Raw genomic sequence first — 24,571 nt, 5'->3', positions numbered from 1 at the left:
AATCCTGGCCCATTCCTCTTGTAGTACCTGGATAAGCATCTGCCTGTTCAGTGTTCTCTGAGCCCTAAAAGCCACACGTCTCCCAGTTCGTGGCCTGTCATTGACAAAGTGTGTCTGGTTATACCGTCTTGACAGATATGAAATGGCTGGCTGTGAGCTCCCAAGACGGTGAGCCACAGTACGCTGCCCTAGTCCAGCCTCCAACATGCTGATTGCATGAAGGTACTGCTCTCTTGACAGATGTGGCATATTGGTGTTTTTATGTGGTCTTCTTTATTGCTTTTATTCAAGCTTGCAATTCAACAGCTGAAATCACTCCATATCCAGTGTCCAATCAACTGTCTCACTAATTAGATGACTAAGTACATATGTTTCAGTCATAGTCATTCCAGCGTGTCATGGTCAAGGATGAATGATCGAGTGATTAAAAAGAAACCAAAACATTTTGTCAATGTCCATGATTTAAATACCTTATTATTTTTCGAAAATAAATGTTATAATAGTGATCAGTTTCTTTTGATGCTCAGTATATATTTCTGTTTAGTCTCAAATATAAAAAGCTAAATAGTTTTGAATGTCTCAAGATCAAACTCTTTGATCAACCTTTTTCATGATCACCTTTTATATTTGACATTCTGTAAAAAAAAAAAAAACACATTATTGATAAAAACACTTTACTAGATGACTTGTTAAAAAAATCAACCACAATAAAATAAAACATCAAATAAATATGCATTTACAAAGATACAACCTCAATTACGCTGTTGTATCGTACAAAACTGACACGAAACAGTTTTTTTGTAGATTAACCAGAGCTTGTTTATTGTGCTGCGCACTGTATAATACTTAAGATGGCGTCTCTGTCGTACACACACCACTCCCTCACTTACGGCATCACACATCCCGGCAACAGCAAGCACGACAGAACACTACACAGTATCAGACAACATGTAACCCAGCAACCACAACACCACTGAACATTGCTTGGCATGTTGAAAAAAATGGGGGTCTGATCAGCATTTCCGATCTGTCCAAGCTGGTACTGTTTGTTAGAAATGCTGAAATTGTAAACATTTCTCTTGGAATTCCTCAGGAAGCTTGGTTTGTTTATTCTCAGCAGTGTCACATTGCTGCTTGTGTATTCAGGCAGACACCTTTGTTGGCAGTCAGTCGTGTTGCTTTTTGTGCACTGGTAGTTTTAATACACACATCACTATACTGTACTTGAATTTAAGTTGCTGGCTATTTTTGAGAAGCAAAAAATGGTTAAAAAAGCACATCTTAAGTTCGAAGGAATATAGTAATAAAAAATAAACTTTAGAACATTCATAAAATAACCTTTTTGAAGTGCATTGTAGTTCTCAAAAACTTTTGATGAATATAAAAGACAGGCACTTTGAAAGGACATGAAAAAACCTGAACAAACTGAGAGAGCCTTGTTTAACAGTAATATAGGCATGGGAAAGAAGGTTCAAGGGACAGCTGAAATGTCTTTTGACTCGGGTAGATAAGCACCCTTTTTATCTTGGGAAAACTTTTGTGCCCCATCATGCAGATCTGGACTGAAACAGAAGAATGAAAAAAAAAAAAAAAAAGCTGGTCACTATCCATCAAGTCAATTAGGCAGCTGCAATTAAAACCCATATAAAAGTACACTGTGCACTGTAATCCTCCTCCACACCCATGTAGAGGTATGAGCCTGTACAACAATGCAGCTCCTGTATGAACAGGTACTCTGTTCACAAAAGTATTTCAAATTGTAACATCAGCAACATGAGCCACCGAGGGAAGAGGCTGGGCCCAAAAGACCAGCTACTGTGTGCTGTTTGTAACTCTACCTGCCATTTCCTGCCAGAAAGAAAAAAGTGATTTTTGTCATCAGTGTTTGTTTCAACATTTAAAAATTTACCCCATAAACATGGAAATATTAGTTTAATTTATAACTTCTACAATACAGTTCACATTACAGTAGTCTCCTCGTATAGGAACACCTCACCTATGAGAACACCCTTGTGCGTGAAACTGATTTTTCCCATTCTTGGCACCGATAGTGATTCATTCACAACTGATACAACACGGTTTTGTAACCTGATAACTCAATATCATCAAACTTAAATTAAAATGCTTTATTCAGTCTTTTCAAAAGTGACTGGTCATCGCAAGAGTGTCTTGTGGCACACTGATTGGTTTATTCAATCTTTCAAGAACCGCCATCATAACGAGTCATATCATTGACTCGTTTTGTATTTGGATTTCCACGAGTGCACCTCATCGCTACAAACAGCAAAACACACCGCTGTTTCTCTTGCTACAAAAAGGTGGAAATTGTTCAAGTTCTTGAAAAAAACCTGAATCAGATACAAGTGGCAGAGCAATTTGGTGTTTCCCATTCTGGTGAGTAGCTTCACCATTCTGTTAAATAATGTTGTGCATGTCTTGAATATTGCTTCTGTACATGTATTCATAATTAATTTAGAGCTGCGGCTGCATTTTTTTTTTTTTTACATGTAGGGGTGCTGTGTTAATTTAGTTTGACAGTTTATTAACGTTAGTTTGTCTGTTACTTTATTATTATAGTTTATTAACATAAACTTGCCTATTGCTTTTCTTTCATTTAGTTTATTTCATATGTTGATGCACGTGCGTCATGACAAGTAATAAATATTTATTTATTGATTGATTCATATTGTGTCTGGTGGTCAACTATGTCTTAGAGAACACTTTGCCTGCTTCCCGAGGGGTGTTCTCTTAGCCGGAGACTACTTTATTTAATTATAATAAAATTTAGGTTAGAGACCAATAATAAAGGTTAAGCCTTATATATATATCAATACTCAATATAGTTAAATGTACCTCAATGCTTATTTGGCCTACATTATTATTATTGACCAAAGATGGTATGTAGTATTTTTATTTTTTTTAATAAAACGCACCGTTCTTTAGGCAAGTGTAATTATTTATATAGACCTATGTCATATTTAGCAGGAGCTGTGAAGGACAATAGTTCTTATCCAAGGCTAAGCACACTAACCCACCCATCAACACACCGTGTTAGCAGAAAAAGATCTCAGATTAATTTGATGCTGTTCAACCACTCACCCAGTGAAAAGGGAAGTCTAACCAGCCAACGAATATAATGACATTAAAGCAACTACCGTTGTTACGCTTCGGTTTCATTAATAATCCCACAGAACAGAGCTGTAAGGGACATTAAATGACTTATGAACCAGCAAAGTTCATAACAGCAATTAATAAATTAAAGGGATGGTTTCTGAAAAAACCCTGATTGACGTTTCATTATTATTTTTTTATTTTAATTCAATTTTGTAATTGAAAGAAAAAAAATGCTAACAGACTCTCACACCAGCAACATTAAGTAAAAGGAAAGACATTTTATACAGTAATTATTATAGAACCAGCAATAAAAATTATTATTAGTATACATAAAAGAAACAACTTAAGTGCACGTAGAAGCCCAACAACTACAATTAAGGGAAATGTAAATACTTATATATAACAAACAAAAAAACACAGATAGATACCCTTCCCTTTACCAATGCACAAATTATATTTTATAGCCGCGGCACTGTACCTTGCACTTTGTTATCATGGCAGTCTTTCAGCTTTGACCAGAGGTCTCTGAAGAGGTCACTGGCAGGTTCTGCTGAGACCCCAGAGCTGGGGCTTCCACAGCTCCCTGTGGTGCTGTTCATGTTATCTGCCAGTCCGTCCCAGTTTGGCTGTTACAGTAATTGTTTTCTGTTTTACAAGTTACTGAACCTGAAACAGAATGACACACACATATTTTTATTTTTATATATATATATATATATATATATATATATATATATATATATATATATATATATACACACACACACAGTGCCTTGCAAAAGTATTCAGACCCCTGACCAATTCTCTCATATTACTGAATTACATTGAAATTTCGTTCTGTTCGATATTTTATTTTAAAACACTGAAACTCAAAATCAATTATTGTAAGGTGACATTGGTTTTATGTTGGGAAATATTTTTAAGAAAAATAAAAATATCTTGCTTGCATAAGTATTCAACCCCTGTGCTGTGGAAGCTCCCAGTTTACACCGATGAAAGAAATTGCCCTAACGAGGACAAAATTACCTTACCTTTGGCCTCCACCTCTGAACCATTAAAATTGCTGTCACATTTTCTGGATAAAAACCCCACTGTTGAAGGATCATTGGTCAGGCTGTGAATCTGAAGGAAAATGAAGACCAAAGAGCATTCTACAGAAGTTAGAGATAAAGAAATACAAATGCATAGATTAGGGAAAGGGTACAAAATAATATCCAAGTGTTTGGATATCCCAGTGAGCACAGTTGGATCAATAATCAGGAAGTGGAAGCTGCATCACACCACCCAGGCACTGCCAAGGCCGTCCCTCAAAACTCAGCGCTCAAACAAGAAGGACACTTGTGAGAGAAGCCACAGAGAGGCCAACAATCACTTTGAAGGAGCTACAGAGTTCAGTGGCTGGGAGTAGAATAATGGTGCACCAGTCAACCATATCAAGAGCTCTGCATAACACTGGCCTGTATGGGAGGGTGGCAAGAAAGAAGCCGTTACTCAAAAAGTACCATCTGAAAGCACGTCTGGAGTTTGCCAGAAAGCATGAGAGTGACCCAGCTGCGATGTGGGAAAAGGTTTTGTAGTCAGATGAGACCAAGATAGAGCTTTTTGGCCAAAACTCAAAGCGCTACGTGTGGCGCAAACCTAACACTGCCCATGCCTCAAGACACACCATCCCTACAGTGAAGTATGGTGGTGGCAGCATCATGCTGTGGGGATGCTTCTCATCAGCAGGGACTGGGCATCTTGTTAAAATTGAAGGAAGAATGGATGGAGCAAAATGCAGGGAAATACTGCAAGATAACCTGCTTCAGTCTGCTAAAAAACTGAAGCTTGGGAGGAAATTCACCTTTCAGCAGGACAATGATCCCAAGCACAAGGCCAAAGCAACATTGGAGTGGCTCAAGAACAAAAAGGTGAATGTCCTACAGTGGCCCAGTCAAAGTCCTGATCTCAATCCCATTGTGAATCTGTGGCACTATTTGAAAATTGCGGTCCACAAGCGTCGTCCAACCAACCTGAACAACCTGGAGCAAATCTGCCAAGAATGGGCCAAAATCACTCCGACATTGTGCGCAAAGCTGGTACATACTTCCCCCAAAAGACAAAGCTGTTATTGCAGCGAAAGGTGTCTCTACCAAATATTCATGTGTGGGGGTTGAATACTTATGCAAGCAAGATATTTCAGTTTTTTTTATTTTTCTTAAAAATATTTCCCAACATAAAACCAAATGTCACCTTACAATAATTGATTTGAGTTTCAGTGTTTTAAAATAAAATATCAAACGATATTTTATTTTAAATTTCAAACGAAATTTCAATATACCATTTGTAATTCAGTAATATGAGAGAATTGGTCAGGGGTCTGAATACGTTTGCAAGGCACTGTATATGTGTATATCTAATATATATATATATATATATATATATATATATATATATATATATATATATATATATATATATACACATATACATATACACACACACACATATCACACACACATAGATATACTGTATAATATATATATATATATATATATATATATATACAGTGCCTTGCGAAAGTATTCGGCCCCCTTGAACTTTGCGACCTTTTGACACATTTCAGGCTTCAAACATAAAGATATGAAACTGTAATTTTTTGTGAAGAATCAACAACAAGTGGGACACAATCATGAAGTGGAACGAAATTTATTGGATATTTCAAACTTTTTTAACAAATAAAAAACTGAAAAATTGGGCGTGCAAAATTATTCAGCCCCTTTACTTTCAGTGCAGCAAACTCTCTCCAGAAGTTCAGTGAGGATCTCTGAATGATCCAATGTTGACCTAAATGACTAATGATGATAAATAGAATCCACCTGTGTGTAATCAAGTCTCCGTATAAATGCACCTGCACTGTGATAGTCTCAGAGGTCCGTTTAAAGCGCAGAGAGCATCATGAAGAACAAGGAACACACCAGGCAGGTCCGAGATACTGTTGTGGAGAAGTTTAAAGCCGGATTTGGATACAAAAAGATTTCCCAAGCTTTAAACATCCCAAGGAGCACTGTGCAAGCGATAATATTGAAATGGAAGGAGTATCAGACCACTGCAAATCTACCAAGACCTGGCCGTCCCTCTAAACTTTCAGCTCATACAAGGAGAAGACTGATCAGAGATGCAGCCAAGAGGCCCATGATCACTCTGGATGAACTGCAGAGATCTACAGCTGAGGTGGGAGACTCTGTCCATAGGACAACAATCAGTCGTATACTGCACAAATCTGGCCTTTATGGAAGACTGGCAAGAAGAAAGCCATTTCTTAAAGATATCCATAAAAAGTGTTGTTTACAGTTTGCCACAAGCCACCTGGGAGACACACCAAACATGTGGAAGAAGGTGCTCTGGTCAGATGAAACCAAAATCGAACTTTTTGGCAACAATGCAAAACGTTATGTTTGGCGTAAAAGCAACACAGCTCATCACCCTGAACACACCATCCCCACTGTCAAACATGGTGGTGGCAGCATCATGGTTTGGGCCTGCTTTTCTTCAGCAGGGACAGGGAAGATGGTTAAAATTGATGGGAAGATGGATGGAGCCAAATACAGGACCATTCTGGAAGAAAACCTGATGGAGTCTGCAAAAGACCTGAGACTGGGACGGAGATTTGTCTTCCAACAAGACAATGATCCAAAACATAAAGCAAAATCTACAATGGAATGGTTCACAAATAAACATATCCAGGTGTTAGAATGGCCAAGTCAAAGTCCAGACCTGAATCCAATCGAGAATCTGTGGAAAGAACTGAAAACTGCTGTTCACAAATGCTCTCCATCCAACCTCACTGAGCTCGAGCTGTTTTGCAAGGAGGAATGGGCAAAAATTTCAGTCTCTCGATGTGCAAAACTGATAGAGACATACCCCAAGCGACTTACAGTTGTAATCGCAGCAAAAGGTGGCGCTACAAAGTATTAACTTAAGGGGGCTGAATAATTTTGCACGCCCAATTTTTCAGTTTTTTATTTGTTAAAAAAGTTTGAAATATCCAATAAATTTCGTTCCACTTCATGATTGTGTCCCACTTGTTGTTGATTCTTCACAAAAAATTACAGTTTCATATCTTTATGTTTGAAGCCTGAAATGTGGCAAAAGGTCGCAAAGTTCAAGGGGGCCGAATACTTTCGCAAGGCACTGTATATATATATATATATATATATATATATATATATATATATATATATATATATATATACACACACACACACACACACACACACACACACACAATGAGTCATTTTAATCAACACTGATAAATATTCTTGAAGTATAGGTGTACATCTACTGTACATACAAAATAAAATTGTCCTGTAGAGGGGGCTCCCGAGTGGCGCATCCAGTAAAGGCGCTCCAGGTGAGTGCAGGATGCGCTCTATAGCCTGCAAGTCGCGAGTTCGAATCCAGGCTATTCCTTTGCCGATCGAGGACGGGAGCTTCCAAGGGGCGGCGCACAATTGGCTGAGCGTCGCCCGGGGGGAGGGAGGGTTAGGTCGGTCAGGGTGTTCTCGGCTCACCGCGCACCAGCGACCCCTGTAGTCTGGCCGGGTGCCTGCGGGGTTGCCTGTAAGCTGCCCGAGAGCTGCGTTGTCCTCCGACGCTGTAGCTCTTGGGTGGCTGCATGGTGAGTCTGCAGTGTGAAAAAAAGCGGTCGGCTTGACGGCACACGCTTCAGAGGACAGCGTGTGTTCATCTTCGCCCTTCCGAGTCAGCGCAGGGGTGGTAGCGGTGAGCCGACCGTAATAAAATAATTGGCCATTCCAAAATTGGGAGAAAATAATAAATAATTGGCAACGACTAAATTTAAAAAAAAAAAATGGTCCTGTAGAGCACCAACACACAACTGAATATATAATTTAAACAGCTATTGTGGACGTAAACAGATTTATTGACAAAGTGTTACATTATAACAGACAGTAAAACAGACTCTTACGACATTACAATAAATTACAATCGCTGTATGAATCTATTCGATCAATAAAAAGAAAGCCTAAGTCTGCAATTGTTACACTTCCTCTAAAAATAAAGTCCGGACAGACTTTCCTTATTCTCTTCCAAGTCCAGAATCGTGCTATATTGTGGTACACGGTATGCCCTGACAGCCACCCCTAAAATAATTATTTGTTTAATCCCAGTGGTCAAACTGGTCGAGCAGAGTGTTCACAAGTGCAGTAAACACCCACGCCCAAAGAGGACAACTGTGGGAAAACGACTGTTTTGGCACAGATTCATCTGATCATATTTAAAGGTGTTTATTTAGAGGCATCACGTGGACAGATTCCATAGTTGCCCTAAAACACCCTATTACAGCACCTGAAACAGCCTTATTTACAATATACAATGTAATATGAAAAAATATGACATCTCTAAAGTTTGTGATTATCAAAGACGAATATACTGACCATACTGGGCAAAAAAAATAATGTACAAACAACATTTTTCCAGACAACATACCAGTCATATTTTTAAATACAGCTAAAACAATACAATTGGGAAAGAAAAGTAAGCCTTTCCATGCAGTAGCCAGCCTCAGTAAGACATCTGGAAGATAACAAAACCCAGTAGCCTTAGAATTTCCTTATCAATACAAACACACAAGCACAGCCATACTTAACTCCAAATACAAAATATTAAAACTGCTGAATTCTCCTAGTTGTAAATGTACTTAAATTTGGAAACTTTAAAATGCAATTTTTTTTTTAATACTAATAGTACTAGTCATGCAACCCGATACAGAATTTGTAATTAGCCTATACATGCAAAAGAGGAACTGTTGTTGGATGGCTTGCTGAACGTCATAGGATCCATTATCGCAGTCCATTACCCTTAGAAATAATAAAACAGCCTTGGACTAAAAAGGGAATTAGCAATGGTATCACACATACTTACGTACAACCGATAGAAGATCCTGTAATTTGTATTAAATGCCGGGGACGGGATGGGGGCGGACGGGCAGGCTTTTATTACTTTAGCATTGTATTGTTAATTTTTGTTTTATTAAACGTATTGTATATATATAAAAAAAAATACTGTGGGTGTTAAACTACAGAGTATATTAAATTGTAGACACCAAGTAAACCCATTATTTATTGTGTAGGACCCAACTGAAGTCCATGACAACATTTAAAATCTGTCGAAGTCAAATGATATGGTTTACCTGTGTGGACACATAATACAGTGGGACGATTGGTTAAGCTATTCCCTATTACCACTCACGTTCAGAGTGCAATATTTAGATCCCTGGCTTTTAAGGCAAAACAGGTTTGCATTTGCAGCAAGAATGTCGATGAGTACATATACGTACTTTAAAAGAAACTGCCATGATGAAGCATGCCTTCATTCCTTTCTTTGTGCTGTTATCACTGGGCTAACATTGGTTAATCAGTTACCAGATTTCAAAGTCCATTTTATCCCCCTTTTTTTTTTTTTTTTACATTTGTTTTTGTTCTTACATTTTTTAATTCTGCATGTTATATTTGAATAAACAGAACACAACAGAATTGCTGTTAAAATTATTAAAGACTATATATATATATATATATATATATTATATAACAGGGATTATATCCTTTCTATGAAGTTAAATTAACTTTAACACACGCACAAACATGCAAATACAATTTTAACTTAAAAAAAAATAATATATCTGATATTGCAGTTTAGAGACTTAAGAGATTCATGAATTACGTATTTATTTATTTTAAACCCAATAACACTCACCATCATATTATATACGAAGCTCTTGATTACAGATGTTCCCTTAAGATACAAATTTGCAGCGTCTATCAAATGAGACCATCCCCTGGACCATAACACACACAGAGAGCTGTAAGAGAACAACTGCTTGACTAGGCAGCTCTGCTCTCTAACTAGAGTATATAATGTACAACGGATAACCTAATATGTCTTTCATCTAACTGGCTGGGCAGGTTTGTACATTCCCTGGGACCCGGAATCATAACTGAATTTCTTGGCATAAGAGGCTAGACAAACCTGTTTTCCGATCAGACACCGGTCTGACCAGTCTGCTTCAAAAGGCAGCCACGACATGTTGCTGCCAAGCAGATATAAGCCTTGTAGCGCTGTGTGATTCACGCCTCTGTCAACTCCCAGGCAAAGGGCTGGGGAGAAAATGTTGTAGCCTCCAGCTAGAAAAGCAAGAACAATATATCAAGCTTCACCTCAAAGTGCCGAGGCGGTTTTGACAGAGCTGAATATTACACACTGGAGAGTTTTTATGTTTCCTTCAATAGTCCTTCCTATAAGTGCTCTATGTGTGTGGATCTTAATAGGTTAGGGGCTTGAAATATTAGTTATCTTTATGTATTCTTCTTGTTGTTTTCGTTGATTAGATTCACTTTGTATAATTTTCTGATTCAGTCATCAAATCATGGTGACTTTTTAAAACGGAAGTTTAACACATACCTGTGGCCTTAACAGGGCTCTCAGAATTGTGTCTAACCTCCAAGTTCTTTTGGTACACCAGAGTCTAACACTTAACTTGACCCCGCCTCCCTCCTCTTCTTTTTTTCTTTTTTTTTTTTTCTTAAATTGTCGTCGCCAATTTTTTTACCCCTGTTTTCTCCCGAATTTAGTATGCCCAATTATTATCTTTATCCTCGGCTCACCGCTTGCAACCCCCCCGCCGACTCAGGAAAGGGCGGCTGGAGCATGCGTCCTCCGAAACGTGCTCCTGCCAAGCCGTCATTTTTCGCACTGCGGATCCACAGCAATGCCACCAGACCTATAGTGCCGGAGGACAACACAGATCTAGCAGCTACACTGTAGAACCACAGGCGCCCTATCGGCCACAGGGTTCGCTGATGCGCGGTGAGCCGTGGATTCCCCTGCCGACCTAAGCCTTCCCTACCCGGGCAGCGACTTGACTCCCGGTCATGGTCGGATTCGGAGTTGCGATCTCCAGGCTATAGGGCACATCCTGCACTGATGAAAAATTACCTCTTCTTGAGATTAGCGGGATCTGTTATAGATTATGCTTAGAAATAATATTGAGTGGGCTTATAAAATCTAATTTTTTGTACAGCTTTTGGCTTTAGTTCCTCGCATTGCCTGCACCCAATTGGAACATCAAAGCACACAGTTGCTCTGCCTAAACTTGAATTAGGGTGTGTTTTCTCTTTTGTATATAAACTCAGCACCTAAACAGCAGCATGGTTGCACAAGGCAAGAATCTTCCACCGTCACTGTTTATGGTCTAATCCAACCTTAACCTTACAAAATTATTCAAGCACATCTTATTATTGCCAGTAGAAAAATGCGCATTATTTGGGGGTTAGTGGTACTACAGACCACCTGCTATCAACAGGAAACATGCCAAATAAGTCAGCTGATTTCTAAACAGTAGCCTTTAATCCATGAGGTGTACTGTAGCTATTGTGTAGCAAAGTAAAGACTTTTTTAATGTGATTTCATCATTTTGGATTCAAGAATGCACACAATTAAACAAACAAAATGGAAATATGCTGTATGTTACTAGCATTCATTACACTGTAGGGTAATAAGGTCACCAATACTCAAAACACAAAAACTCACAGAACAGAGGCCATATAAGAGACAGGGGAAAAAAATATTATGGAGATGTTAAAAACAAAGGACATGGGTAAATTAAGTTTATTCTGAAAATATTAAACCAACTGCCATGGTTTCAACTGTTTATTCTTACAGCATTGAGTCATACTCAAAACTTTAAGGATTGTTTTTTGTTTATAAGCAGGGTTTCAAGAGTAAGAATAAACGTATTCTCTTCTCAAACAGTTGAAATGGCTAAATGGTTGATTTCAATCAATCAAAAACAGGCCTTAAATCTTCCTTAAAACATTCAAGTTTTGTGAATAGGGCCATTTACTAGAAAATTGTAGTCTTAACATTCTGAAGTACCTTACTGCAGCTACTAACAAATTCCGACTTGTACAGTAGCTAGTCAGAGCTAAAGCAATACTATAATTTGCATAACTGACAAAACTGTTGAGCAGTGCCCCCTTAAAATTAGAGTTTTAAAACCACAAAAAAAATCAATCATATGACTTTGTTTCGCCAATCAAGTAACAGTATTTCAGAAAATCCCCAAGATTCATGAACAGACCTGTCTGTGGTGCATCGCAAGCTAAACTAGAACATACCTGGTACAGTAGATAATACATACAGTATTTTACAGCTTACTAAGATGTTCCGAAATTTGACCTTTAAGATCTTTTTTTTTGTTTTTTATAAATTTCAAAATATTGACCAGTCCAGGTGCTTGTTCCAGCTAATTCGTGAATGGTTTAATTTTTTGAACCAAGGTCTTCAATGAAGTAATTAAGGATCTATTTGGAACTAGGTCCTGGTTTTCAATAGACTGATGAAGAAGCATATCATAATGTACAGAATGGGCTATCAGAAGCACACAAGTGGTCTTTACAGTAAAACACAATTTGACAATCCCACCTCTACTGAAGGCCCTAATCTCATTGTGTTTTCAATTTGAAGCGTTGGCTTCTCTAGGCTGTTCTCTTCAAGTCTTAAGTTTACTGTCATGTTTGGACATGGCTCCCATTGGCAAGCACATGAACTGTATCACAGGAACATGTTTGGAATTACCCTAAGATTTTTTTTTTTATGCAGTTTAGTTATTCTGATAGTTTATGTTTAGATTGTTATTTTTTTGTTAATATCAAACATTAAAAAGGAACCAATGGCTAGATGTAACAATGAAGCCCATCTCTCTCCCCTAGATATACTGTAGTACTCTGCCCCCTTAACCAGAAACGAGACTGTATCTTGAAACAAGGATACCAGGTACCATTTTATTCTCAAGAACCAAACACTTCTAACATTCAAGCCACCACCTTCAGTACACATGCCGTGAAATGGCTTACTGTACTTCTGTTCTGTCCTTGCCCACTCCAGTACTTTTATTTGACTCAAGACTTTAACAGTACAGTGTATGAACCTAATCTCAATTTTGTTTATTTATTTTTGTATTCCATAGTTAGCTTATATCATATTTTTCTTAGGGTGAAAATAATTAACCTTTTTTGTAAACTAACCACGCGTTACCTACTGTAGGCATATGTACACAACTCCATTAAGAAGGTATGCCAAACCACAAATATAGCAGGCAAATAACAACCTTTTCACCTTACTGATGCAATTTTAATCATAATACAGTAATCCGTCACATATCCGACTGCGGTAGGACCAGAGTAAGGGCGGATATGTAAAAAGTCGGATAAATGATTCCTGTTTTAAATACCATTATACACAGCTGTAACAATTACTATATTAACACAAGTTTTACTCCACTAATCCCTTAAAGGAAGGACACAGGAAGGAACAAAGGAAGGGCTCCCCTAAATTAGGTTTTATAAAAAAATATTTAGAATGTTTCGCTCCTCAGTTTTGTCTTTTGTCAGTGTCTTCAGTTCTGTCAAGATTTTTCCCGCTGGCATTTACTGTTTGTTGCTCAGCAACCAAAAGCCACTATACCTTCAGTCGTGACGTAAAAAAGGACCGCCCACTGACATCACCCTGCCGCGTTTTGTGTGAACAGTACTGCAGCGCGGCGCGCAAGCAGACGGCATGCACACCGCGTCCGGTGTGAACGCCCCTTAAGGCTGTATTTTTTCAAGGGGAGCATGGATTTAACGATTTCCATGAATTAGAACCATTGCCGTGTAATAATAATAATATCCAATTTTCCGTGAAAATCTCAATTTCTAAAATACTATTTTTAGCATTTAAAAATGCACTGAATAAAATGTTCGCTTCACCAGCAGTTTGTTGTTTTTAAATTTTAAAAATTTTATTTTTACAATGGAAAAGTGACCTATATTATTTTTTATAACAACTAGTGTGTGGATCACTCAGAAAACATTGAATTGTTTGTTTGAATTCAAATTTCATCAACATAACAGGCTCTCTGTATTTCTTTTTTTGTTGTTTTATGAAATCGCCTTGGTGCCCTTGGGTTGGATTTATGTTTTGCCTTGGTGCTCCTGAATATTCACGCCTAACAAAGGCAACATTGCCTTGCCCCTCATGACCTTAACTTCATGCCCTGCCCTTGTTTAGAAAGATATAAGGTATTAATGCTTCTGACAGGGTAGCTGTCTGCCGTGTGGATGTGTGCATTCACTGCTGAGCGACAGGCAGGAGATCGAGACGGAGGTTGAAGCCGATACGTGCCGCAGGTGAACAGGATTTATTTGCATATCGACACTGAACAACTTACGAGACACTACCAGCAATGGCAGAGCATGGAGTACATACAATGAACTCTGGCTACTCGCCCGGCTGTCGTGGTTTTGACTCGCTCTTCAGTACCCAACCCTGATTCTGGTTCTCTCTCTCACACACACACACACACACACACACACACACACACACACACACATACACTGTGCTGACGAGCTTGATCATGGAGGATAAGCAGTTAGGGTGGATAGGTGACGGGCGGATATGCGACGGATTACTGCAATTGCATTTATTATACATTTTTGTTCTTCCGAGATCAAAAATAATACTTAACGTATTTCCTCAGGACAGCTCATGTGCCACAACAGTTAGTTACCAGTTATTTTTAAATGTTAGTATTGTCTGGAAGAGTGGAAGTAAGACACAAGAAGGTACCAGGTAACTTGCATTATTTCAATGAACGTTATTATCATATCTAGTAAACTGCACAAAGCAGAATTTTCTACTGGATTAACAAGGTTTCTTTGACATAAAAATGGTCTAGTTAACACAATTGGTGCCTTCAGTTCATAACCTAACTAGGCAGCTGGTGGGTGCAAGCTATGCCCAAGATTGTTTAATTGTGGCATAATTTTCAGAGTCAGCACTCCCTGGTATTTGCTGCTTGTGATATATGCCCAGGAGATAGTGTTAACATGTTGTTTGCTGGAGAACCTTGTACCCTTTACAGTACTGCGGTTGTCATGTTTGTATATTAGGTGGAACACCAAATAATGTTGGTTGAAACGCAACATACCATCTACAGCACAAAATGTTGTAGTGATAAATTTGAAACCAGCTGCAGTACTAATTCTACAGTTTCATCTATTACCAAGATACAAGGTGTGGCCTACTATTAACAACTATTGGGAACTACCAGGGAAGTAGGCAGATCATGAAGTAATGTTTAACACGCAGTAGGAATCAGTGCAAATTTTCATGCGATCTACTGTATACAAGCCCAAGAGAAGTTAGCTGTTTTTTTAATGTTATAAATGGGTATATTCAATAAATTTATTAGAACAGGCCTGATTGTACAGAAGGTACCTGTGGCAGGTAAGAAGCCCTGCTGCTGTAAATAGTGAGTGTGTGTGTGTGTGTGGGAATGTAAGGTTGGCAGGGATGGGGTTAAATCTGTCCCTGCCAACAATCACAGGTGTGGCCATTCCCCAATTACGTAACTGATGCTAATTGGGGAGCGGCCGCATGAATAAAAGGAAGAAAGCCTTTGTTTGTTGGAGGAGTTTGAGGGTCAGTGTTTTTTGCGCTGTGATTTCTGTACTGTTTCAGCTTGGTAGTGAAGGCTAACGCCCAGCCTACAAGTGTGTTATTCTTTTGTTTGAACCTTTCTTTTGCCCCTTGTGTTGTGTTTTGTTTGTTCCTTTGTTTTGTTTTATAAAGTGTGCAACAGTGCTCTAAAATTGCAGCTTTCTGTCTTTAGGTCTATTCCTGCCAGTAGCCAGTCTGGGCCATGACGCTACCCTGTCATATGTGGTGTTACACAAGTGGGATAGTGCCCATTGTGACCCAGAGAGCGCTGCAGTTTTAAAGCACTGTTGTGCACTTTATTAAATAAAACACAGGAACAAACAAAACATGGCACGAGGGCCAAAATAAAAGGTTAAAAACAAAAGAACAACACACGTGTAGGCTGGGCATTAGCCTTCACAGAACCAGTACAGAAAATTACAGCACAAACACTCCAACAAACAAATAATTTCTAGTTCCTTTTATACATGTGGCCACTCCCCAATTAGCATAAATTCCTTACAGTCCCACATCCACACTATTTACAGCAGCAGGACTTCTGCCGTGCCAGTGCCCAACTAGTCTGCAAATCTGTATGACAGACAACAGCTACCACTGGGAAATTAAAGACCATTGTGTCATGCATCTTTAAGAAATGGCAAATGTTCCAAGATAAGATACTGTTCTGTCTTTGTGTGGTTAGAAGTGATTGCTGACTGATGTGATAAGATGATGGCAGGATAGAATTGTGAATTCTATGACCTAGTAATAATCTAAGAATCCAAATCCATGTAGTGAGCAAGCAGCATCATCCAGAACAGACAGCACTGTATGCAGTAAGTTGTTGTATGCAGCCAGAGGCACTTGGGTCAACATTAATGTCGCAAATAATGACTGATCTTAATACTGTTGCCATAAAAAAAGTACTTAGTCTAGGACACCTTTACATTTTTTCAGGGTATTTAGTAATGCTAAAAAAAGGGGTCAAAAAGAAACAAACATACATGAAATAAGCCCTAATGAATTTGTAGGTTGATCTACATTTAGAACCAGACGCGGCGTGCATGCCGCCTCCTTGTGTGTCACTGCAGTCGCCGCAGACCACTGTTCACACCGAACGCAGCAGGGGAAAGTCAGTGGGTGGTCTGTTGTTACGTCACGGCTCCATGTACAGTGACTTTTGGTTGTCAAGCAACAAACAGTAAATGCCAGCGGGAAGGGAAAACTCTTTATACATTAGACACAAAGCTTAAAAAAAAAAAAAAATTCAAAGTAATGAGGAGCGAAACATTATATACAGTATATATATATTTTTTATAAAACCTCATTTTAACCCCCCACACCATCATAATCCCCCCACAATTAATTGTGTTGTTTAAAATAAAATAAAAACATGTTGCTTTTAAAAATTAAGATATTTTCTTTCTTTCTTTGTGAGTTTTGTCTGGTTTGCTGGGTATAGGCAAAGAGAGTGTGAGTTAAAGGCATAATTATACATTGATATTATTGAGCATTATCGTATACACATGATTGAAAAATGCAACTACTGCCATCCCGGAGAAAGAAAATAAATGTAAGATCGCTGTGGGTCCAAGACATCTTCAAGAAAAGAAAAAGGTAGGGCGAATATCATCGGCTGATACAAGAGCTCCAGTTTGATGAAGGCAGATTTCAAACCTACTTAATGTTGTATTATATAACTCTGGAAAATCTGAACTCAGAACCACAAGCTTTTCCCCCCATTGTATTTATTTATTTATTTATTTATTCCTCGCAAAGGAGCCTCCTACTTTCCCCTGATTGGCTGCTAGTAGTTTACATCACGGCGCGACAAAAGTTGAAAATATTTTATCTCCAGCACGCCTCTCTGCAGTGCCGCTTCCCTGAAAACAATTTAGGACCTACGCAATCTACAGGTAGAGACATTCTGTTTGGCATTTCAGTTTCTCATACATTAATAACCATGATTGAATAACAAATGTGTAACCAAACACCCATCAAGACATTTGGAATTGAATAGCCCATGTCCATATTCAAATAAATACATAGAAAGACTACACGAGTTGGACAGTGTACGTTTTCTATCCAACTTATACGTTTTTGTATTGTTTTTTGATCAGCTATACTTGTCCACTATCGCATTAAGTAGTGAAACCTGAACAGGTTTCAATACAACACTGCAGTCTGTTCACAACTGACCTTTGCTCTGTTATCAACATCAACCCGCAGGCGCCCCATCAGCCACAGGAGTCGCTGGTGCGTGGTGAACCGTGGATTGCCCTGCCGACTTAAGCCCTCCCTACCCGGACGGCACTCGGCCAATTGCGCGCCACCCCCTGGGAACTCCCGGTCACGGTCGGCAATGACATAGCCTGGATTCAACCCTCCGATCTCCAAGCACAGCGCCTTTACTGGATGCGCCATCCAGGAACCACAACCCACGTTTTTAAGAGGAATACTGAGCAAATCATTGTGCACCTGTGTGAGCACTGGTAATACTATGAACAAATATAAGAGAGTTCCTGTCCTGTTTACTTAATAAAATGGTTTCCTATCAGTTTTGAAGACACTGCAAGGCACTCGTATAACAACGGAATTACAGGGGTGATTAAAATGCAGACTTTCGTAAACAAGTGAAGGCTTGAAGTAATTGTATTGTACGTGATCTTTAGGTATCATCTGCAAAATGCCAGTACCAGTAGATCACATTCTACAGCACAAGCGCAACTGTTCACTAAACAAAGACAGTCTACAAGACCTTCTTGGCTTGGTGGCCACCTGTCAAATTTGAGAGTTTAACTAAAAAACTAATCATAGGGTTTCTCAAATAAACTCCCTTTTTATATTATCTAAAAAATATATATATATGCTTTAGGCACAAGAAAAGGGGGTTTAGTTGACTAATTTAAACAGTGGAAGATTCAAATGACACCTAGGTTTAAATAATTAAAATCTGGGGCAGATACAAAATAAACTCTTACCTTGGTACACTGAGCCATATTACAATTATTTAAACATTGGTGGTATGTCCAAAAAGAGTTGTGTTAATTATCCTCAGAAAGTTGGAGTGGATGATGCACACACAGAAATATACAATCAACTCATTTTTAAGCAAGTTACAACACTGCAGTGCAAAGGTTGTCATATCTGTGGCCCTTTTCAGTGAAGTAACTAAAAGTTAGACACCATACAGGCTATTTTAGCAATTAAGGACAAACAAGGTAAACTTGTTGCACTGTGTAGTATATTCAGTACATTTGCAGTGTTTTAAGTTAGCAAACATAATGAACGGACATTGCAAGCATAGCTACAATTATTGGCATGGTAATAAATAGGGGGTTGATCACCATCTGCTGGCTACATATTGTACTACAATCATGCACAATCAGTGCGTTTATATGGCCAGTAATATTCCACTAGTATTCGGAATACTGAATATACTGTGTATTCCGCCATGTAAACAGTATATTCGGAATATGAAGAGGAATATTCCACCTCTGCATATTCGGAATATTGGAGTTGACATATTCCACTAGTATGCGTAATACTAGTGGAATATAAAGCCACGTAAACATCATGTTCCGACTATGAAGCGTAACCCACAACAGACACGTGCAATAACAAATACAGCAGTAAACATGACGGCATGTGTGGGAAAACGCAGCTACTTTTGGTCTGATGAGGACACATCACTTTTACTAAGGATTTTAAAGTCGTAAAACAATTTGATGGCAAAAAACAGAGATGTGCAGAAATGTTTAAAAGGGTGGTGGAAAAAATCATGAAGGGGGATTTGAGAGAACTGTGGATCAAGTTCGTCATCGATGTAATGTTTTAAAAGCACAGTACTATAAAAGCAAAAAAAAAACAAAAAAAACAACAACAGAAGTGGGGCAAATCTATTAATTTGTCCTTACTTGAACCTTATGAATGGCATACTGGGTAATCGCCCTTTGTCTTCACTGACCCGGTGTAGCGTGCGAAAGTGCATCCCGTGAGATAGTGCACCGCTTCAGCGCATCAGTGTGCCTTTAAAATGTGCACATCATGTAAGGGGAGACGATGGAAAAAACCCCGAGTTTAACCTGTTAAAACTAAAAGAAGAAACAAGCACGTATTGTACATTTTCCTCTTTCCAAGCTTTTCCCCACAGCTGTACTTTTGGTATATTCACATTTGTTTATTCAAATTTTTTACTTGTATTACAAAACTGACAATATCAGCATTATTTTCAAAAGGGGCAAAATAAGAACTAGGTCACAGAATGATTTTTAAAGCCTGATTACTGTAACCACATCACTTGATTTATATTTTTAAAGCGTCAAGTGAATTCATGACTCGTTTCATCTAAACCCTTTGAAAGCCAGATACTTAGTGACCCAAATCAGCTTTTAGAAATCACTTTGCGACCTAGTTCTTATTTTGCTCCTTTTGAAAATCATGCTGTAAGTGTATAAAAAAAAAAAATAGGTGTTGTATTCAAGGTTTTATTAAGCATAGTGTATAAAACTAGTAAGTAGCAAAAATAACAAAACAAAAAGAAAACATGTATTTATTATGGAAGTAGTGCAACACTTATATAATAAATACATGTTTCCTTTTATCTTCGCACTGGCGTGGTGTGGTCATCGGGTTTGAAGAAGAAAGTTACCCTGACCAGCTGACTGACGAGACTGAAGGAAAGTAATCCTATCAGTATGTCATCACATACATATCATCCATTTATTTATTTTTCAAAATTGCCACTCATAGGGTTGCAAAGGGGTGGAAACTTTCCAGGAATTTTGGAAACTTTCCAGGGAAAGTTTCAGAAATTTGGGGAATTTTCTATTTTAGGTTATTATAAACTTTAAAAAAAGATATATCCGCACACTAAATAAGCTCCAAAATAAATAGTTTTATTTTTTAAAACATCATGCCAACAGGCCAGAAACATTGATCTGACCTGTTGGCATGGTGTTTTGAAAAATAACCTATTTATTTTGGAGCTTATTTAGTGTGTGGGTATTCTATATCTTTATTCTTGTTTGGACTACTTCATACCCTGCACCTTTTTCGATTCATGGATGTGCGTATAAATAACTTTGATTACTTATTATAAACTTAAAAATATATATTTTCATCAGTTAACAACATTTTACATAAGTGTGCATGTCTGAGTAAACACATTGCACTGAATTAAGACCCACAAGCATCTACAATCTCAAAATATCAGATTATATATCTGAAAAAACAAAAACAAACAAATATACATTCACACCACCAGCTCTTTATAGTAAACAAACTATTTTACTACAATTAGCACTGTTTTGGTTTGCAGTAGTAAGCAAGGTATCCTTGCGTTAATGGAATAAAATGAATATTCCATTTACCATGTAAACGCAGAATATGAAAGGAATGAGAATTCCACCCGCATGTATACAGAGCATTCAGAATATTCTAGTATTCCAAATACTTAATATTCTGACTACTTGTGCCATGTGAATGTTATTGGGCTATTGTCACACTACTTTCTCACCCAGGGAGTACTGTGTTTCTATTGTGTTAAATGAAAATGTATAGACTGTTGCCAAAGCACTGTCAAAATAATTAAACTTACTGGTTGAATTATGCAATTCTAAACTTCACAAAAGTACCCTGTGCTATTTAAACTAATTATAGCTGTAGAGCATCGTTACTGTCACTGTAAATATAGCAGACTAGATTTTAATAAGAAAGGCTTGCCACTGTACATTTAATTGTTAATTGCATATTTGTGTTTGTCTGGCAATACACTACGTCCCATTTCTGGAAGGCCATACAGATCAAAAGTGCGAGGGGATAGAGCAGGCCGTTGTAGGCGCGTTATTCCGTATCTACGCATGTTTGTACGTGCCTACGTAATTTAATGTCACAATTCACACATTGTCCATTATATCCGGAAAACCGTTTATCCAATTGTCATGGGACCTGGTATTAAAATTACTTATCCAAAGGTACTCAGAATATCATATTATGGGGTTATATGGGGGTGAATGTCTGTCCTTACACCCGTCCATCTTTCGGTCACACATTAATATTTCTAATTCTGAAGGTCATGAAATGATGCATTTTGATTGGCTTAAATTGATATTGGGCACCTCGGACTAAACTGATATAAAACTGAAGTCAGTGATAGCAGGGAGTCCCTGTGATAAATTACATTCACAATACGTGTACCACAGTGTCATGTAAAGAAATGTGTCACTACAATAATAGTTGGTTGGGTGGAGATGGGGTCACGACCGTTGACATGGTCAAAAATGTAGTCGGTAATTTATTTGAATAACCTAACACGACTACAACCAATAGAAAGCAGATTTTTTGAAGCTGCTTAAGTTCTTCTAACTTTCTGCACGGCCAGTGTAAACAACCTCAAAAAGACTGCGACTAGTGGTAAAACACAGCGATGTTTATTTTGTATTGGTTCAAAGAGAAATAAGTAATATATGAATTCGTATATATAGTACTGTAACTAAAAACAATATATTTGAGCTTGCTTGGATCACAAAATTCGTTACTAACCAAATAAATAACTTTGCTGACTGCAACATGTAACTTAATTTTACTCTGCAACAACTCATTTCTAGAAGTAAAACATATATAAATGTTTAATTACTGTAATTTTCAGCTGTAACTTACCTCATTGTTGTCAATCTTCTTCTATTTGGAAATCCGCGCGGCCTGATGTATTCTGGGAAGGGTTAGGACAACTTCCTTCTCCACATCCGTTTAAAGAGACAGTATCCAATTTAAATAATGGTGTTCTTCAGTATAAGTATTTGCGTTTTGCTGAGATATGTTAATTATATACTGTATTTCAACATCACAAGGATAATTTACTGTGTTGTGTCTGTGTGTAAATGTACAAATTGTATTTTTTTCGTCCTGCTATGTTATTATTTTTTGAGGTATATTCAGATATATTTTCTATAACCGCATTTTACACATATCTTAGATAATATTGTATGTAAAATGTGGCCAAATGACCTTTGTAAACAATATATTTTCCGGAGCTTTTGTGGTACCATGAAAAACAAAATGTATTATATTCTGAATATCTATTTTAGTTTTCTGGGTAATATGACCAGTTTTTAAACCACTTGTTTTTATTGATAGTAATAGTTATTTTTGCCTATATTGTTTTGCCGTTTTATTTCTTACCATTTCGCTCTGTGGCATTCATTGAAATGGAAATCTTTATTTTCTGGTATTCCACCCGCCAAGCCATTTTGCTCATATGTAAATGAAAATCATTTTGTTCCTGGCCTAATTCCAAATATCTTAATTAAAATGTATGTAGAAATGGGCAAGGAAGGGGGCAAACATGTCATTATCTACTTAGTAGTCAACAATAACTTTTAGTTTGATTTGTAGAGCAACTTATTGATATGGGTGTGAAATATCTATTTAACTAGTTTATTCTTCTAGTAGATTCACTTTGTATCATTTTCTGTTTCTGCACCTTTTTAAAAGTTAACATTGTAAAAGCAGAGTAAATCATTATAAGGGCCAGATAGGTATGATAAATCATATTAAAAAACATGGCAAACCATGGTAAAGGTGAAGTATAACTGTGGGGAAAGCAGGGAAAACTGGACAACAAATGAGCTCGGCAATCGGCATAACCAAAGCAGTGGTAAAAAGGAGGCTATGATCTCTTTGGAAAAACAAAACACAATACTACAGAAGTATGTGCCTGTTGCAGTTCTTCAAACCCACAGCCTGGGCAGATGAAGGAAAGGAACGAGTGAGATAGTAGCTGATACTGTACCCGTGCATAGTGATAGTACCACCCACTGCATAGTGATTAGGGAAGTTGCTAGAGAAGCAACAAGGTACAGTTGGCAAACAGCAAAGATGTAACCGCCATGGGAACGTGGAAGCACACTTGGTATTGCCAAATAGGTGTGACATAAAATACAATGACTCCATTGTGCTTAGTCTTTATTTGCATGTGAAGAGAGTTAACATTACTAAAGGGTGCACATACGGCACTAAACCAGTAATCTGTTGTATTATTAAACAGACATAATGGCAGGTCTTGTATTATAACTCTATAAACCCAGCACGATTATATGAAAGAATTACAGGGTAAACATACCCTGCCTTCTGTAATACAGCCAGTACTAGCTGGAGGAGGGTAAAGAGGCAGTAAGCATTTTTGTTTCGGGTGTGGTCAAGCTGTGGTTGATGTTCTTAGATTTGTGTTTGTCATGAATGGCAGCAGAGAGAGGTCTGTTCCAGATTCAGTTATGAGGGTGTTGTCAAATAAAACTGGGTTGTACAGACCTTATAAAAGGATAGATCTTATGTATATATCAATAACTGTTAAGTTTGAATGATACTGCTTTGTTTAAAATAATTTAAAGTAATCCTGCCCTTTTGCCTTTGCCTTTCTTCAGAAAGTGATGTTCTCTTAGTTTATTTAATGTAATCAATGCAAACTTCATTCTAAATGTTCTAAAGAAAATGTTTTCTCTCCCTGTGAATGCAGGATAACGTAGAAACTGCAAGTGATACTTTGGGTGTAACCCTTATAAAAGTTTACCACTGTATTTTTGCAGTTCTACCATATTTTTCCCATGGTTATACTGTGCATTTACCATAGTTTACCCTGGTTTGCAATGTTTATTAATATTCTTTTCCATACCTCGCTGGTCTTTACAATGCTTACCTATGCTTTACCATGCTTTTACTGTGCTGTATTACACTTTGCTGTGCTTTTACTATGGGGAACTTTTAAGGGGAAACCTGCTTATTGACTCAAGCACACAAAAAGACACCAATCTAAAAAATGTATGTTAATATTTTCCAAATTTTAAATAAAAACAGAGGTGGTCGCCAAGAACAGCAGCAGACATTAGAAACGGCTACCAGCAAGAGCAGAGCCGGAAAACAGACAGATTCTGACTCGCCT

The 24,571-nt window shown here is 37.8% G+C and overlaps 1 protein-coding gene across 7 annotated transcripts in view; it reads right to left on the bottom strand.

Moving 5' to 3' along the window:
- LOC117394629 (DNA endonuclease RBBP8-like) overlaps positions 1-22,382 on the bottom strand; it is a 51,293-nt gene extending 28,911 nt beyond the window's left edge. For 2 of the 7 annotated variants that reach the window (XM_033992994.3, XM_059015797.1), the window contains exon 1: positions 22,294-22,376. Coding sequence is in view for 4 of the 7 variants with exons in the window: in XM_033992992.3 (XP_033848883.3) it covers positions 3,593-3,713 (121 nt within the window). In the remaining 3 variants the exon portion in view is untranslated. Of the gene's footprint in view, positions 1-3,592; positions 3,781-9,870; positions 10,002-10,143; positions 10,246-19,550; positions 19,705-22,293 lie in introns of those variants that run through there. The other 5 variants (XM_033992992.3, XM_059015779.1, XM_059015788.1 and 2 more) reach the window with 5 other exon arrangements.
- Positions 22,383-24,571: the final 2,189 nt, after the last annotated feature.

Source organism: Acipenser ruthenus, chromosome 3 (genome assembly GCF_902713425.1).
Source record: "Acipenser ruthenus chromosome 3, fAciRut3.2 maternal haplotype, whole genome shotgun sequence".
In the NCBI taxonomy this organism is placed as follows: Eukaryota; Metazoa; Chordata; class Actinopteri; order Acipenseriformes; family Acipenseridae; genus Acipenser; species Acipenser ruthenus.
The sequence above is the reverse complement of the archived record's forward strand: the minus strand, read 5'-3'. Positions and strand labels throughout refer to the sequence as shown.